The 13,816-nt window shown below is 37.0% G+C and overlaps 1 protein-coding gene across 12 annotated transcripts in view; it reads left to right on the top strand.

The window, feature by feature from the left end:
• Positions 1–854: 854 nt before the first annotated feature.
• GCFC2 (GC-rich sequence DNA-binding factor 2) overlaps positions 855–13,816 on the top strand; it is a 51,510-nt gene continuing 38,548 nt past the window's right edge. For 3 of the 12 annotated variants that reach the window (XR_008995790.1, XR_005029025.2, XR_005029027.2), the window contains exons 1-5: positions 859–1,663; positions 4,769–4,894; positions 6,849–7,073; positions 7,929–8,026; positions 11,772–11,887. Coding sequence is in view for 8 of the 12 variants with exons in the window: in XM_036906476.2 (XP_036762371.2) it covers positions 1,396–1,663; positions 4,769–4,894; positions 6,849–7,073; positions 7,929–8,026; positions 11,772–11,887 (833 nt within the window). In the remaining 4 variants the exon portion in view is untranslated. Of the gene's footprint in view, positions 1,664–4,768; positions 4,895–6,848; positions 7,074–7,928; positions 8,027–11,771; positions 11,888–13,816 lie in introns of those variants that run through there. The other 9 variants (XM_036906476.2, XM_036906468.2, XR_005029020.2 and 6 more) reach the window with 9 other exon arrangements.

Genomic DNA, 13,816 nt, shown 5'->3' on the forward strand with positions numbered 1-13,816 from the left:
CTTTAGAGATACTCACTTTCTTATTTTGACAATAAAATGTTAGATACTGCAGGGGTTTTTACACATGGGGTATGCACTACGTATATTCAGATGGACAGCAAATTATGTCTTTTCTTTGTAAGAAGAGTGGGGGTGGGGAGACTATGCTGGTAGGAGCAGCACAAATATAGGGGTTCTCAGGGAGACTCTGTTGGAGCTGAGCATCTGGAAATGTATCTTTTAAAATAAATCTTATGAACTTCTTGGAAAGTCTTCTTCAACTTTGAAGCAGGGACTGAAACACTGCAGAGCACAGAAATTACCCCAGCAGAGTAATTAAATTAACTGAACGTTTATTTGCTCCAGATGAACATGGTCAGATGCACCCAAGTAAGAATGAGTTTTATAGTAAGGGGACCAACGATTCTATGATGAAGGCTTCCTCTCTTACAGCGTTTCATGGATGCCGTCCAAGTTTGCCTCAGCTGTCCTAATCTCATGTGTCTTTCTCAACACCCCCTTTTTTCAGATTCATTTTTTTCTTACAGGCTAAAGCATTTAACCAGTCTATTGAAGCCTTGCTTACTGGAAGCAATCATTTGATTTTTGCTTATGTATGCACACATTTTTCTGTTTGGTTTTCAGAGATAATTTATACACACCCTCCAGGTTTTCTGATTCTTCGTTGGAGAGGTGTCGAGGTCCTCGGTTGTCGTTGAAATCTTCGGGCAACGCAAAGTGCAAGAAAGGCAGCGGGAGTCATCATGAAGGGTGCTCAAAAGAAGCCACTTTATTTTGCATAAAGCCAAACTTTTTATAGTGCTATAGTGCTAATTCATGGTCACATAAGTATCCAAGATGCACATACATGTGGCCTTCATGGCCAGGTGTCCAGCCTTCAAGGCCCTTATTTGGTCCTTACTCATGGATACAACATGCTGTGTTTTCAAGGTTTCTTAAGGCCGGACATACTGCCTCCATACAAGGCCAGACATATCTGGGGTGAGAACAGCGACAGCTGTCCTCATAAAACAGAAGGCAAAGTGGGGGGAGGGGCCTTCCCTACAAGAGACAACTTTACTCTTTCCAAAAGAAGACAGGTTGCACACGGAAAGCCTGTTGCGCTGCTCTCCGCAGCTCAGGGAGTCTGTGGGAATCTCTCTGCGACTGTCTGCACAAGCTGGTCTCGCAAAAACGAACGCCGCGTATTCTCAACACTGAACAAGCACTAACGTAACCAGAGGGGCGGAGGCTAAGCACGCATGCGCAGGGAGAAGCTAGCAGCGGCGGCGGCGCGCGCAACGGGCGCGCGCACGCGGCGGCAAACGGGCGACGGGAGTGTGCGCTGGCGTGAAGGCCGTGGACCCGGGGTGGCGTGCGCAGGGCGGAAGCGCCCCTGGGTCTCCCGCCTCGACCATGGCGCACAGGCCTGAAAGGAGTTTCCGGCAGCGCCGAGCCGATTCCAGTGACAGCGACGGCGGGGAAGAGCAGGCGGCCCAGGGGCCCCAGCGCCCTGCGCAGGAAGGGCCGCTCTCTGGAGGGGGCCGCGCGGCGGTCGTGGAGCGGCCCCTTCGCGCCCGGGGCTCTCGGGGCCGGGGCCGGGCGTGGGCGTGTTCCCGGCGTCCCCGCGCGGACGGCGGCTCGGGCGTCCGAGGTGACGTGGGGCGGCGGGGAGGCGCCCCAGGTGCGGGAGGAAGGGAGGAGGGCCCCGCGATTCTCTAGACGTGTCTGGGACCGCGAGCGATGCTGAATCTGCGGGCGGGAAGCGGCACAACCCGCCTTGGGCCTCGCGCGCATCCCGGTGCTGGGCGTCTTGGAGGGAGTAGGAAGAGTCTTGTGTTTGTACCGTCAGATGAACTCTGACCAGTTACAGCTTGAGTGCAGTACCTGATGTTTATGAAGAACCTAAATCGTCACAGAGTTAAAAAATTCCTATTACTCTTAGGTTAGCTAAACGTGTAACTTTTGTAAACGACTCCCAATTATTTTTCTAGAAAACACTTCACGAGAAAAGTACATTAGAAGAAACTAAGTGACAGGCTTTGGGACACTTTGCTTTGCTTTTATTTTTCATAGATTATCAGCAAAAAGGGAGATGAAAAAATAACAAGGTACTAAACTAAATAACAATAGATTGATGACATTATAGACTGTTCCAGTAATGGCAGGAAATACAGTGTAGTATTTTTGAAGCTCCTTTGCGTTCATTATGGGACTACAGCAGCGTACGGTTGTTTACATAAGATGTGTTGTGGTTTGAATCGGAGTTTAATAAGAATAGTTTTTTATTAGTCTTGAGGTCAAAATTTTCTCCCACTACAAGTAATTTTGGTGATTTCTTCGTCATGTTACGACCTTCTGTTTAAAATTTTGAGGACTTTCGTATTTTTCTGTTCTACAGAAATTATATGATTAAACTTTAATAAGGAGAATTGAGGACAGGAGTTGCCTTTTTCTCTTAATACTAAAACAGTGGTTTTCAAACTCCTTGGTCTTAATATTCCCTTCATGCTCTTAAAAGTCAAGGATCCCAAAGAGTTTTTGTTTCTGTGAATTATATCCACTAATATTTACCACATTAGAAATTAAGATAAATTTTTATTCATTTTTTAAAAATAACCCATTACATTAAGGATAGGTAACATTTTATCATTTTCCAAAAAATAGTAATTGCCATCTTCAGTTTGAAAATCTCTAATGTCTGTCTTAATGGAAGACAGCTGAATTCTCAAAGCTGCTTCGGCATGCAGTCTGTTGTGATGTTTTGTGAAATATGTGAAGAAAACCACAGATAGTGGTTGAGAGGAGTACTTAGCCTTTTAAAATCGTTGAGGGTGTTCTGCTTCAGTATCATAACAAAGTTCAAGAAGTAGTATTTTCTTAAGTGCAGCATGGAAGCTGAAGCCACATCATTTTTTGGTACTCCATTGCATTAAAATCCATTGGTCTGTTTTACTCATTGAATAGATCTTTTTTTACCCATGCATGATTAGTAGTAGCATCGTGCATTAATTATTTGGAAAGTATTAACTTTTTTTAGCAGATTTTGCAACTGTTGGTACATTATATTATACAGTATCAAAAATCTGTTACTGTTTTACTACTGTTTTGAGGACTTTGTCTTTTAAGTGTTGGAAAGCTATCAAGTTCATGGTGGAGAATATAAATTTTCCAGAACTCCAGTTTTCACTTGAAATTTCTCATTCTATAAGTGATAAGCACAACTTTGCTCAATTTTGTGAAAAAAGTTGTTAGATATCTGTGTCTGAATAAACTAGTTTGTCAGTCATTCTTTAAGCAAACTGGAGTTTCTCCTTGAAGACAGTGGCTAGTTCAACTTGAAGCTCATCACACAAGAGCTTTTGAGTCAACTGCTGCATTTCAGTACACCCCAGAAGTGCTTTATGCATGCTTCCATTTTGTTCCCACAGAATTTTTTTTTAAATGTGTCCTCAAGGGTCAAGATTCAATAACATTAATATTTTTTTGTTGCTTCATTAATGTACCATAAGTAAAACTGTCCTCCCCGGCCCCCCATCCCCAACCTCCCACCCCAGTTCGTGGAGGTGAAGAATAATACAGTGGCTGCTTCTACAGATAGGTGTCACCATCTTGATTCTTACTAAGATTCTGGCAATTTTGCCCCCTCCTGCTTTTGCATCAGTATGTAATATCATCGGACTAGGAAGGGCAAAGAACATGTCCATACTGTGATGTTTTACAAGGTTTATATCCAGTATTCAAGCAGTTTTGACTTCACAGACCCTCTGGGAAGGTCCCAGGAACCTCCAAGAGTTGATGGACATTGGTCTGAGAACCACGGCTCGTGTTAATTCACTTTGGGAACAGGGAGTTGTCCTGAATAGCAGTAGCTAAGAAAGATGTAATCTGTAGCTATAGCCCTTTGTCCTTTAAGTTTTTATTTTACTCCAGACTTTTTTGAACTGTATGTAGATATTCTAATTAAGGGAAGTTTTTAAGGTAGAGTATTATTTATGTAATCTTAAGTTTCAAGGCTATTCATAAAAATTACAAAATAGTTGTGAACTAAGAAATCCTATCTTGTCAATAAGACCATAAATTCCTTTACATTTTGCTTACTCAATGCTCCAACACCCCTGTAGATGTTATCTCCTAATGTTGTATTTAGTTTAATAGATTAATTGACAGACTAAGTATCCTTTCCAAAATCACAGAATAGAAATTAAGAGATTAATGATTTTATTTGAGGCCATAGTGCCCTTACAGTATTTCTTGTCACTGGCCATTGAAATATGACATAACAGAGTCTAAATTCCAGAGTTGAATGACATTAGGTTGAAAGTCCTGCTTCACTACTTACTAACTTTTGTGACACTGGACATGTTATTTAGCTTTTCCAGTACTGAGTGTCCTCATTGATAATAGCATTTACTTTATAGAATTGTAAGTATTAAATGATATAAACCTTGTAAAACATTTCATTGTGCCTAGGACAATAAGTAAGTATTTTTTCTTTTTGTGCTACTACTATTTTTCTTTTTTCTCTGCTGTTCCCTTCCCTTTTCTCATTGCATCCTTTAAGGGAATATTTTACTAGATAAGTCGTACAAATTGGGTGAATTTGTACATCACACCATCCATTGGTATCAGGAGGAATAAAAGTTGGAGAAAAATATGTTTACCTACTGTAAATATGTGGAGGAAAATTAGACATCCTATTTATTAAACATATGCCTTAAATTGTTCAGAATTTCAATTGATTCTAGTATCTTGACTTTCTTGTTATATTCAAAAATTGTCCCGTTAGAATCCAGAACGATTGATCTTTCGACAGATGAAGAGGATGGAACACATCATTCCTCAGAAAGTAAGGATGATCAGAATTCATCTTCCGACAGCTCTAGCTCTCTGGAAGAAGAATTTTCATCAGTAGGTTCGTAAATTTTATAATTTTAGTTAAGAACTTTATTTCTAATATCAGTATTTTCTATACCAGTGTTTCTTATTGATAATACAACAAACTCTAGTGAAGTGTGGGGCATGTAAGACATTACTGATTTTTGTCAAAGTGCCAAAATTGACTGCTCATTTCCATTGCATACCATGCCCAAGACATGTAACAGGCAGAGGTAAGAGACACCTTGTAAGAGGCAAAGCTAGGATTCAAACCCAAGAAATCTGCTCCAGAGTCTCTCTTCATAACCACTGTGGTGTACTGGGTGATGCCAGCCAGTATCTAAAGAATAGTAAGAATTTGTCAGTGAGTATGTTTCAGTACAGGATGTAGCATATGTAAAACTCCAGGGAAGATTATGTAACAGAACTAAAAATGTTGGACAGAAATATTTGGAGTTTAAGGAGAAGGGACAGAAAGAAAGAAAGACAAGTTGGAGTCAGAAAATACAGAGCTTGGGGGTACTACTGAAACTTTAATGCAAGTAGCTGATGTGACCAATTTTGTGTTTTAGAAAGAACAGTTCATAGGTTGGCAAATTGCCACCGGTGAGCCAAATGTGGCCCACCACCTGATTTTGTAAATTACGTTTTAGGAAAACACAGCTACATTCATTAAGTTATGTATTGTCTGTTTTAAAGTTGAGAAGTTGGAACAAAGACTTTATGGCCCACAAATATGAAAATATTCATCAGGCCTGTAGCTCAAGGGTTCATAACTTGTTTTGTGGTGTGGAATCCTCAGTCTTGTGAAGCCTAAGACCTGTTCTGAGAAAATAAAATGCATAACTTTACAGAGGAAACAACTAATTTGAATATAATTGTTAAAATATATTTTAAAAGACTTCTTATATGGTAACAAGTACTTTACAAACTTATAAAATAGCAAGAACCAAAAGCTCTTGTATTTTTTTTCTTATATACCTTCCTAAGGTACAGAAGTACTTAGCAAAGCCAATATTAAGTATTAAAGCCAAGTAGACAAGTGAAGCCTTGTCCAGACTCTAGATACAGCCATGTCTGTGATGATGTGAAAGTTCTGTATCTTCACCATCCAGGACCATTAGTCACTAACCACATGCCGCTATAGAGCTCTCGAAATGTGGCTCATATAACTGAGGACCTAGATATTTTATTTGGTTACACTTAAACATATGACTGATGGTTAATATATTGAACAGAGCTGCTGTAGATTATCGTGGATGGAGCCCTATAAGGCAGTAGTTGTAAAGTTTCGGCCGCACTGCATATTTAGGAGAAAAGGCAGTGTTTGGAAATGTGTGAGATAGTTTTTAATTGTACTAGTTACTGAGGTGTTACTGACATGCAGTGCCTGGAGCAAGGAGCTGATTAAATGCCTCACAGAGTACAGGACAGTCCACACAGTGAAGAGTTGTCCCTCCTCAAATGTCCTCTTGAGAAACACTGAAGACTGAAAACTTGTCCTGTGTAAAATATACTTTTCTATTTTCTGAAGAGGAAAAGCTGATAGAGAAGGAATATGATAAGTTTGAGGAATGGCGTGTGGACAAAGAAGTGCTTTATTTTTTGTTCAGATGATAGAACTATTAGAATGATTCAGTAATGGAATATCTGCCTTGAGATAGTCACTGTTGCAGATACTGCTTGTTACCAGTGGGACATGATGTTTAACCTCCATTCCTTTAATAGGATGATGTATGTGAAAATTAATGAGTTATAAATCTTAAAAACAGTGATTTCAGTATACTTTCAGATACTTCTGGATTTGGTTCATTTCTCTAATTTACATTTAATCTCTATCAAAGTAATTTCCTTCTGTTATTGATGTAGATTTTGAGCCATTCATACAAAAATAGTGGAAAAATTGGAAAAACAGTGCCTTCTTTCTGCATTAAAAGTGAGGAATATTTCTTCCGTGCTTGGTTTTCAGTGCCTTCCTCTGTTTCTTTCAGTACATATCCCTGATGCAGCTTTTATTCAGGCAGCCCGCAGAAAACGTCAGCTGGCCAGGACCCAAGATGACTATATTCCTTTGAATGTAAAACATACCTCCACCATGACTGGTATGAAGGAAAACAGTGACGAAGATCCTGAGAGTGAGCCTGATGACCATGAAAAGAGAATACCATTTACCCCAAAGCCTCAAACACTTAGACAAAGAATGGCTGAAGAAACAAGTACATATTTAATTTATTTACAACATAGGGACATTAAGGCATTTTTCATTATAATATGATAAAGTCTCCATAAAAACGTAATGTCTCATAGTCTAATGGATATTGAGTTGGTTTTTATTTTAATGCCAATTTGGTCTCTAAAAGACATGTCTGTATCAAAATGGTGTTATCAAAGAGTATATTCAGTACTGTTACTATTATCTGACCTCCATTTGATCTTTTTTGGCAAGTTAAAAAAAAATTGTAGTGTCTTGTTTTTGATACTGAAAATTTTCATTGTCACCTTTATAAAGGTTTTTTTTTAACATGGAAGCACCTATAGGGATTTTAACTGTCAAAGTCATCTCTGCTCTGATAAAAAATGTCCTTTGCTAGTTATCCTTAGGTCTCAAAGGACTACTCACATTTCTCATTTATAGGCAATAATGTTTAACCAAAGGTTCAGGTAATGTTTTTCCAGAATGAGACTTTTGGTTCCTTATAACTCGTAAATTATTTTTTAAATATTCAGATTCTCAGGTAGAATTAAGAATATCTGTTAAGGAAAACAAAATGTTCATTTTTATCCAAGTTTTTTCCATATGTGAGACTATAGTATTTTGACTTGGACAGTTTGGTGATGAGTGTAGATCGGGGCCAGATTTTGCTACATTTAAGTCTCAGCTTCAACGCATCCCTCAGACAAGTTGTTTAACCTCCTGATATGAGTTTCCTCATTTATAAGATGAGCTTCCCAGAATATTGTAAAGGGCTGCTAAACCAGCACTTTATAAGCTCCCTGAAGTTGTTAGCTGCTGCTATTAAAATGGAAGAATATTGAGTATTTATTTATACATGAACTTTCTTTTTCCCTAGCAACCAGAAATGAAGAAACAAGTGAAGAAAGTCAGGAAGATGAAAATCCAGATATTTGGGAACAGCAGCAAATGAGGAAAGCAGTTAAAATCACCGAGGTAATAATTTTTTATACCATATATATAAATTTTCTGTGCCTGCTGTAACATTACACAAACTTGATAGCTTAAAACGAGACATTTATTCTCTCATAGCTGTGGAAGCAAGAAGTCTAAAGTGAAGGTGTTGGCAGGGCTGTGTGCCCTTTAAAGGCCCTAGGGGAGAATGCTTTTCCTTTTCCAAGTTCTGGTCACTCCAGATATTCCTTGTTTTGGATGGTATATAACTCCTATCTCTGCCTCCTTCACGTGACCTTCTTCTCTGTGCCTCTATCCTATATGTCTCTTATAAAGATTCCTGTCATTGGATTTAGGGCCCACACAAATAATCCAAGATGATGACATCTTGAGTGCTTCTTCACAATGACAGAGGCCATTTTCCAAATAAGGTTGTATTCATAGGTTCTGGGGGTTAAGACATAGGCATATCTACCATTCAACCCACTATACCATGTAATTATGTTCTTTTCCCACTAGATGATAAAAACCTTCCACATATTGTAAGCCACTTGACGAGACCTAATCTTTTTAACTTTAATTTTACACTAACTGACAGTATATATTATATGGTAGGTACTTAAATGTAAACTTTAAATAAATAAATAGATTTAAAACAAAACTAGCAAGAAAAGTACTTCTGGGGTCAGAAGTATTTTGGCTCTGCCAGTAAAATGCCCACTTCATGAGGTCAAGAATTATTAACTATTTTATTCCACAGTGCCTAATTTTGTGAGTACCCAATAGTTGTATGACTTTGAGCTTATCATTTAATTTTTCTAAATCTCAGTTTTCTCATCAATAAAATGAGAATATAATGTTGCAGACTGAGTAGGTGGCCATCAGGCCGAAAGTCATAATGATCTAAATCAAAGTACTTATAAATTGTACAGTAGTATGCAAATGTAAGGTTTCTTTTTAGTCTTTTTAGTAAGAATGCTTTGCAAGATTATTTGCTCTTTTTAAATAAGAAAATATTGTAAGATCACCATGTTGTTAAAACTAAAACACTAAAGGGAAGCCTTTGGTTGTAATTCAGATCTCTGACCAAAAAAATGATTTAGGTGACTATTTTTAGACTATAACAGGTGTAGATTTTTTTTCCCCTTTTTTAGTAAAATCAGTATAGCAATAGCATTAGAAAAAAATACTTTGAAAAAAATTATGCAACACTCCTTACTCTAACTCTCAAGTTTGTGTAATTCCTTTCTGCTTAATTGCAGTCATAATGTACATCCAAAGCTCCCAAACTTTCTAATTCACAGAGCCCTTAGTTTTTTGATAATTTTATTCTGGTGCCCCGAGGCCAAAGGAAGTACCAAACAATTCCACTTACTAAGTAGTTAGCACCAAAGAATTTAATAATATTTATGTCCTAATAAGTTAGTAGTCATTTGGACAAAATAATACAGTTGGAGGAAAAAACTTCATTTTTAAGTAACCACAGTTACTAATGGGATGCATTCACCTGTTGGACACTGTGTGACTGCTTAAACCTTAAGTGAGATTAGCCACTCTCTTCAGTTCCACTTTGATTTTCAGTCATTACTTGTTTTTTATTGTATCATTTGTCAAAAGCCCAGCATCACTTACAGCTTAATCAAAAGGAATCTTCACCAAAATAATAAGACTTCATCAAAAACAGAATATAATGTTGCAGCTGTGAACTAATTAGAACTTTTAGTTCAACAAATATTGAGCATTGCAGTTTCCTTCAAAAACTTGAAGTAACTACAGCACTCCTTTGAGTTCACTAGGATGCCTTGACACCGTTTGGGAGCCACAATGTACATGTAGTTTTGAATTCTGATTTTTTTGTATGACATGTTATAAATATTTTCTTCTGTTTCTTCATACCTATAATAGTAACTAATTTTAAAAGCTGCATAATATTTTTGTAGTCAATCATAATTAGCCATTCTTTTCAGTGACATGTTAGGTTATTTGCAATCTTAATTATTTTCTTGTTAAAAAGAATTGGTAAATGTTTGTTTGTCTTTTTTTACTTCCCTCCTTTTCTTTTGTGCAGATATGTGTTATCTTAAGATAATGGTCAAGAGTGGCATTACTGATAAAATAGATGTATATTTTGAGGGCACTTATTGCATGTTTCTCTGTTGCTTCTAAAGAAAATTTAGACCAATCTGTAATACCACTGATACTATGGGAATGTTTCACCACAATCTTGCCAGTTTTAGGTGCAAGCTTAGTTGGTGAAAATGGAATCTCAAGCTTATTTGATTTGCCTTTTTTATTGCCAGTGTGGGCACATTTATAGATTGCTTTATTGAAATCTACCTCATGCCACTGTTAGTTTCCTGTGACTGCTGTAACAAATTACACCAACTTGGTGGCTTAAAATGAGACATTAATTTTCTCACACTTCTGGGGTCCAGAAATGCAAAATCAAAAGTGTTGATAGGACTACACTCCTTATGAAAGCTCTAAAGGATAACCTGTTCTTGACTATTGTAACTTTTGGTGACTGTTGGCATTCCTTGGTTTGTAGCTGCATCTCACTTTGTTCCATCTTCACATGACCTTCCTTTTTGGCATCCTAAAACTCCCCCTCTCTCTCTCTTATGAGGATACATGTCATTGCATTTAGGACCCCTCTGGATAATCTAGGATAAGCTCCTCCTCCTCCAAATCCTTAACATAATCATTGTCTTTTGCCGTAAGGTAAAATCACATATTAGATAATACTAGGACATGGACGTATCTTTTTGGGGTCACCATTTAGCCACTACAGTCTCTTAACAGTGATAGTGCTAGAATATACAGTCTTTGCAGGGAAGAGACAGCTAAACAAAATAACTACACTGAAATCTTAGACGTTCTATGACAGAACTCAGTACAGGGTCCTGAGATGGCACAAAGGAGCAAGTGGGTGAAGGAAGGTTAATGAGATTTGGAAAAGCCTCTGTAGAAGTGGACATACTTGAATGAGTCAAAGATGTTTATGATGTAAGGGATTTGAGACAAGAGAAGGTCTCAGGAGTAAAGATAAGATTTGAAATAGTCTGATTACTTTTAGGGTTTTTTAGATATGATTAGAGCTGGTTGGGAGGCTTGGTAAGAATTGATGTGAGAAATGATGCCTCATGAAAAGTGTAAAAAAGATAAGCTAATGAATTGGCTAATTATCCGATTCACTTCTTCACATGTCCTTTTTTAAAACAAGTTCCTCAGAACCTTTCCAACATTCTAAGTTTGGTGGTGATAAGCTATGAGTAGCCAGAGGACAGTAATGTAAAATATACCATGTTACAAGATGTCTTAGTTAGGAATGCATTCCTCTGCAAATAGCAGAAACCCAAATAGCAGTAGCATAAACAAAGCTAAAAGCTTTACTTAGAAACCCTCTAGCAGACTTCCATTTACTTTTCTTTGACTGGACCTGATTGAGGTGGCTACTTCTATCATGGAAAATAGGTATTTAGATTTCTGAGAGTACATTAAATCACAAACAAAACTAGCTTTACAAACACTGAGAACCAAGCTTTTGTGAGAAATAAATTTTATAATTTACCTCATCCATATGAATATAAAGTTCTAAGTTTTAGAACTGTGTGAGAATTTTTTTAAATGTAAAAAATGTGAAAATGTAAAATGTGTAACTATAAAAGACATCAAAGGCATGAAATTTTGAGCTGATAAGACCTTGCAGTACCAAATTTACTTTCATGCTGTTAATATTTATAAGATTAATGAATGTTTAAAATAACACAAATATTGATATTTTTAGGGAGGGAACATAGATCTTGCCCACAGCAGTGAATTTCAAACAGTGAAGAAGTTTGATACCTCCATTTTATTTCCACCAGTAAATTTAGAAATTATAAAGAAGCAGTTAAATACCAGGTAAGTAATACTTACTTTAAAATACATGTGTCCTAGACATTTAATAATGAAGAGAACTAATACTACGTTCTTTTTAATTATTAAGTACAAATATTAATAGTAAACAGCTTTGTAGGAAAAACATACCATACTAACACAACTGATTTCCTTTTAGTCTTTACAATAGATAATATGGTTAAAATCAATAAATAACAGACTTTGCTTTTCTTAATATATTCATAAGCATTTATATGCTTTGTTAAAAAGCTTTTTGTATGTTCTTTTTCCATTGAAATTGATATTTAATATCTTAGTTTCAAGTTTTCAACATAAGAATTTTATACATTATGAAATGCTCACCATCATAAATACAGTTGCTGTCTGTTACCATAGGTATTTCAATATTGACTATTACCTATGCTGTACATCTCATTCCTGTGACTTACTTATTTTATAATTTGAAGTTTGTACCTCTTTATCCTCTTCATCTGTTTTACCCATCCCCCAACCCCCTCCCCTGTGGCAGCCACCGGTCTGTTCCCTGTATATATGAGTCTTTTGTGTTGTGTTTGTTTATTTATTTATTTTTAGATTCTGTGTGTAAGTGAAACATCATCTGGTATTTGTCTTTCTCTACCTGACTTAATTTCACTTTGCATGATACCCTCTAGGTCCATCCATTTTGTTGCAAATAGCAAAATTTTGTTCTTTTTTTATGGCTGAGTAATATCCCACCATATAAATGTACCACATCTTCATTCATCTATCAGTGGGCCCTCAAGATTGCTTCCTTATCTTGGCTATCGTATATAATGCTGCAATAATTATGTGAATGCATATCTTTTTAAATTAATGTTTTTGTTTTCTTTGGGTAAATACTTATAAGTGGAATTACTGGGTCATCTGGTTTTTCTGTGTTTAGTTTTTTTGAGGAACCTTCATACTGTTTTCCATTGTGGCTATACCAGTTTACATTTCCTTCAACAGTGTAAAAGGGTCTCCTTTTCTCCACATCCTCATCAGTACTTGTTATTTTTGATACTAGCAATTCTGACTGGTGTGAGCTGATACCTTGTGGATTTGATTTGCATTTCCCTGATGATTAGTGACATTGGGCATCTTTGCATGTGTCTGTTGGCCATCAGCATGTCATCTTTGGTAAAATGTTCATTCATGTCCTCCACCCATTTTCTAATGGATTATTTGGTTTGTTTGGGTTTTTTTTTGGTGTTGGGATGTATGAGCTGTTTATATATTTTGGATTTTAGCCCCTTATTGGATGATAAATCATTACAAATACATTGTCCTATTCAGTAGGTTGCCTTTTCGTTTTGTTGGTTACCTTTGCTGTGTAGAAGCTTTTTAGTTTGGTGTAGCTCCACTTGTTTATCTTTGCTTTTGTTTCCCTTGCCTGAGGAGATATATCCAGAAAAAATTTGCTAATGCGAATGTTCAAGAGTTTTCTGCCTGTCTTCTTGAGGAGTTTTCTGGGTTTAAGATTTACATTTAAGTCTTCAGTCCATTTTGAGTTTATTTTTGTATGTGGGGTAAAATAGTGGTCAGTTTCATTCTTTTGCATGTAGCTATCCAGTTTTCCCAAAACCATTTATTGAAGAAACTGTCTTTTTCCCATTGTATAGTCTTGGTTCCTTTGCCATATATTAATTGGCCATATAAGTATGGGTTTATTTCCAGGTTCTTGATTATGTTTCATTGATCTGCATGTGATTTTGTGCCAGCACCATATTATTCTGATTACTATAGCTTTGTGGTATAGTTTGAAATCAGGACTTGAGATACCTCCGACATTGTTCTTTCTCAAGATTGCTTTGGAAGTAGCCTTTAAAAATAGTATGTTGGGAGTTATGGCAGCAAGATGTCAGATGGGAATTCCCAGACCTCATTCCTCCAAAGAGATACCAGCTTAAGAATATACAGTCCTGAACACCT

This window comes from Manis pentadactyla, chromosome 2, assembly GCF_030020395.1.
Source record: "Manis pentadactyla isolate mManPen7 chromosome 2, mManPen7.hap1, whole genome shotgun sequence".
Taxonomy (NCBI): Eukaryota; Metazoa; Chordata; class Mammalia; order Pholidota; family Manidae; genus Manis; species Manis pentadactyla.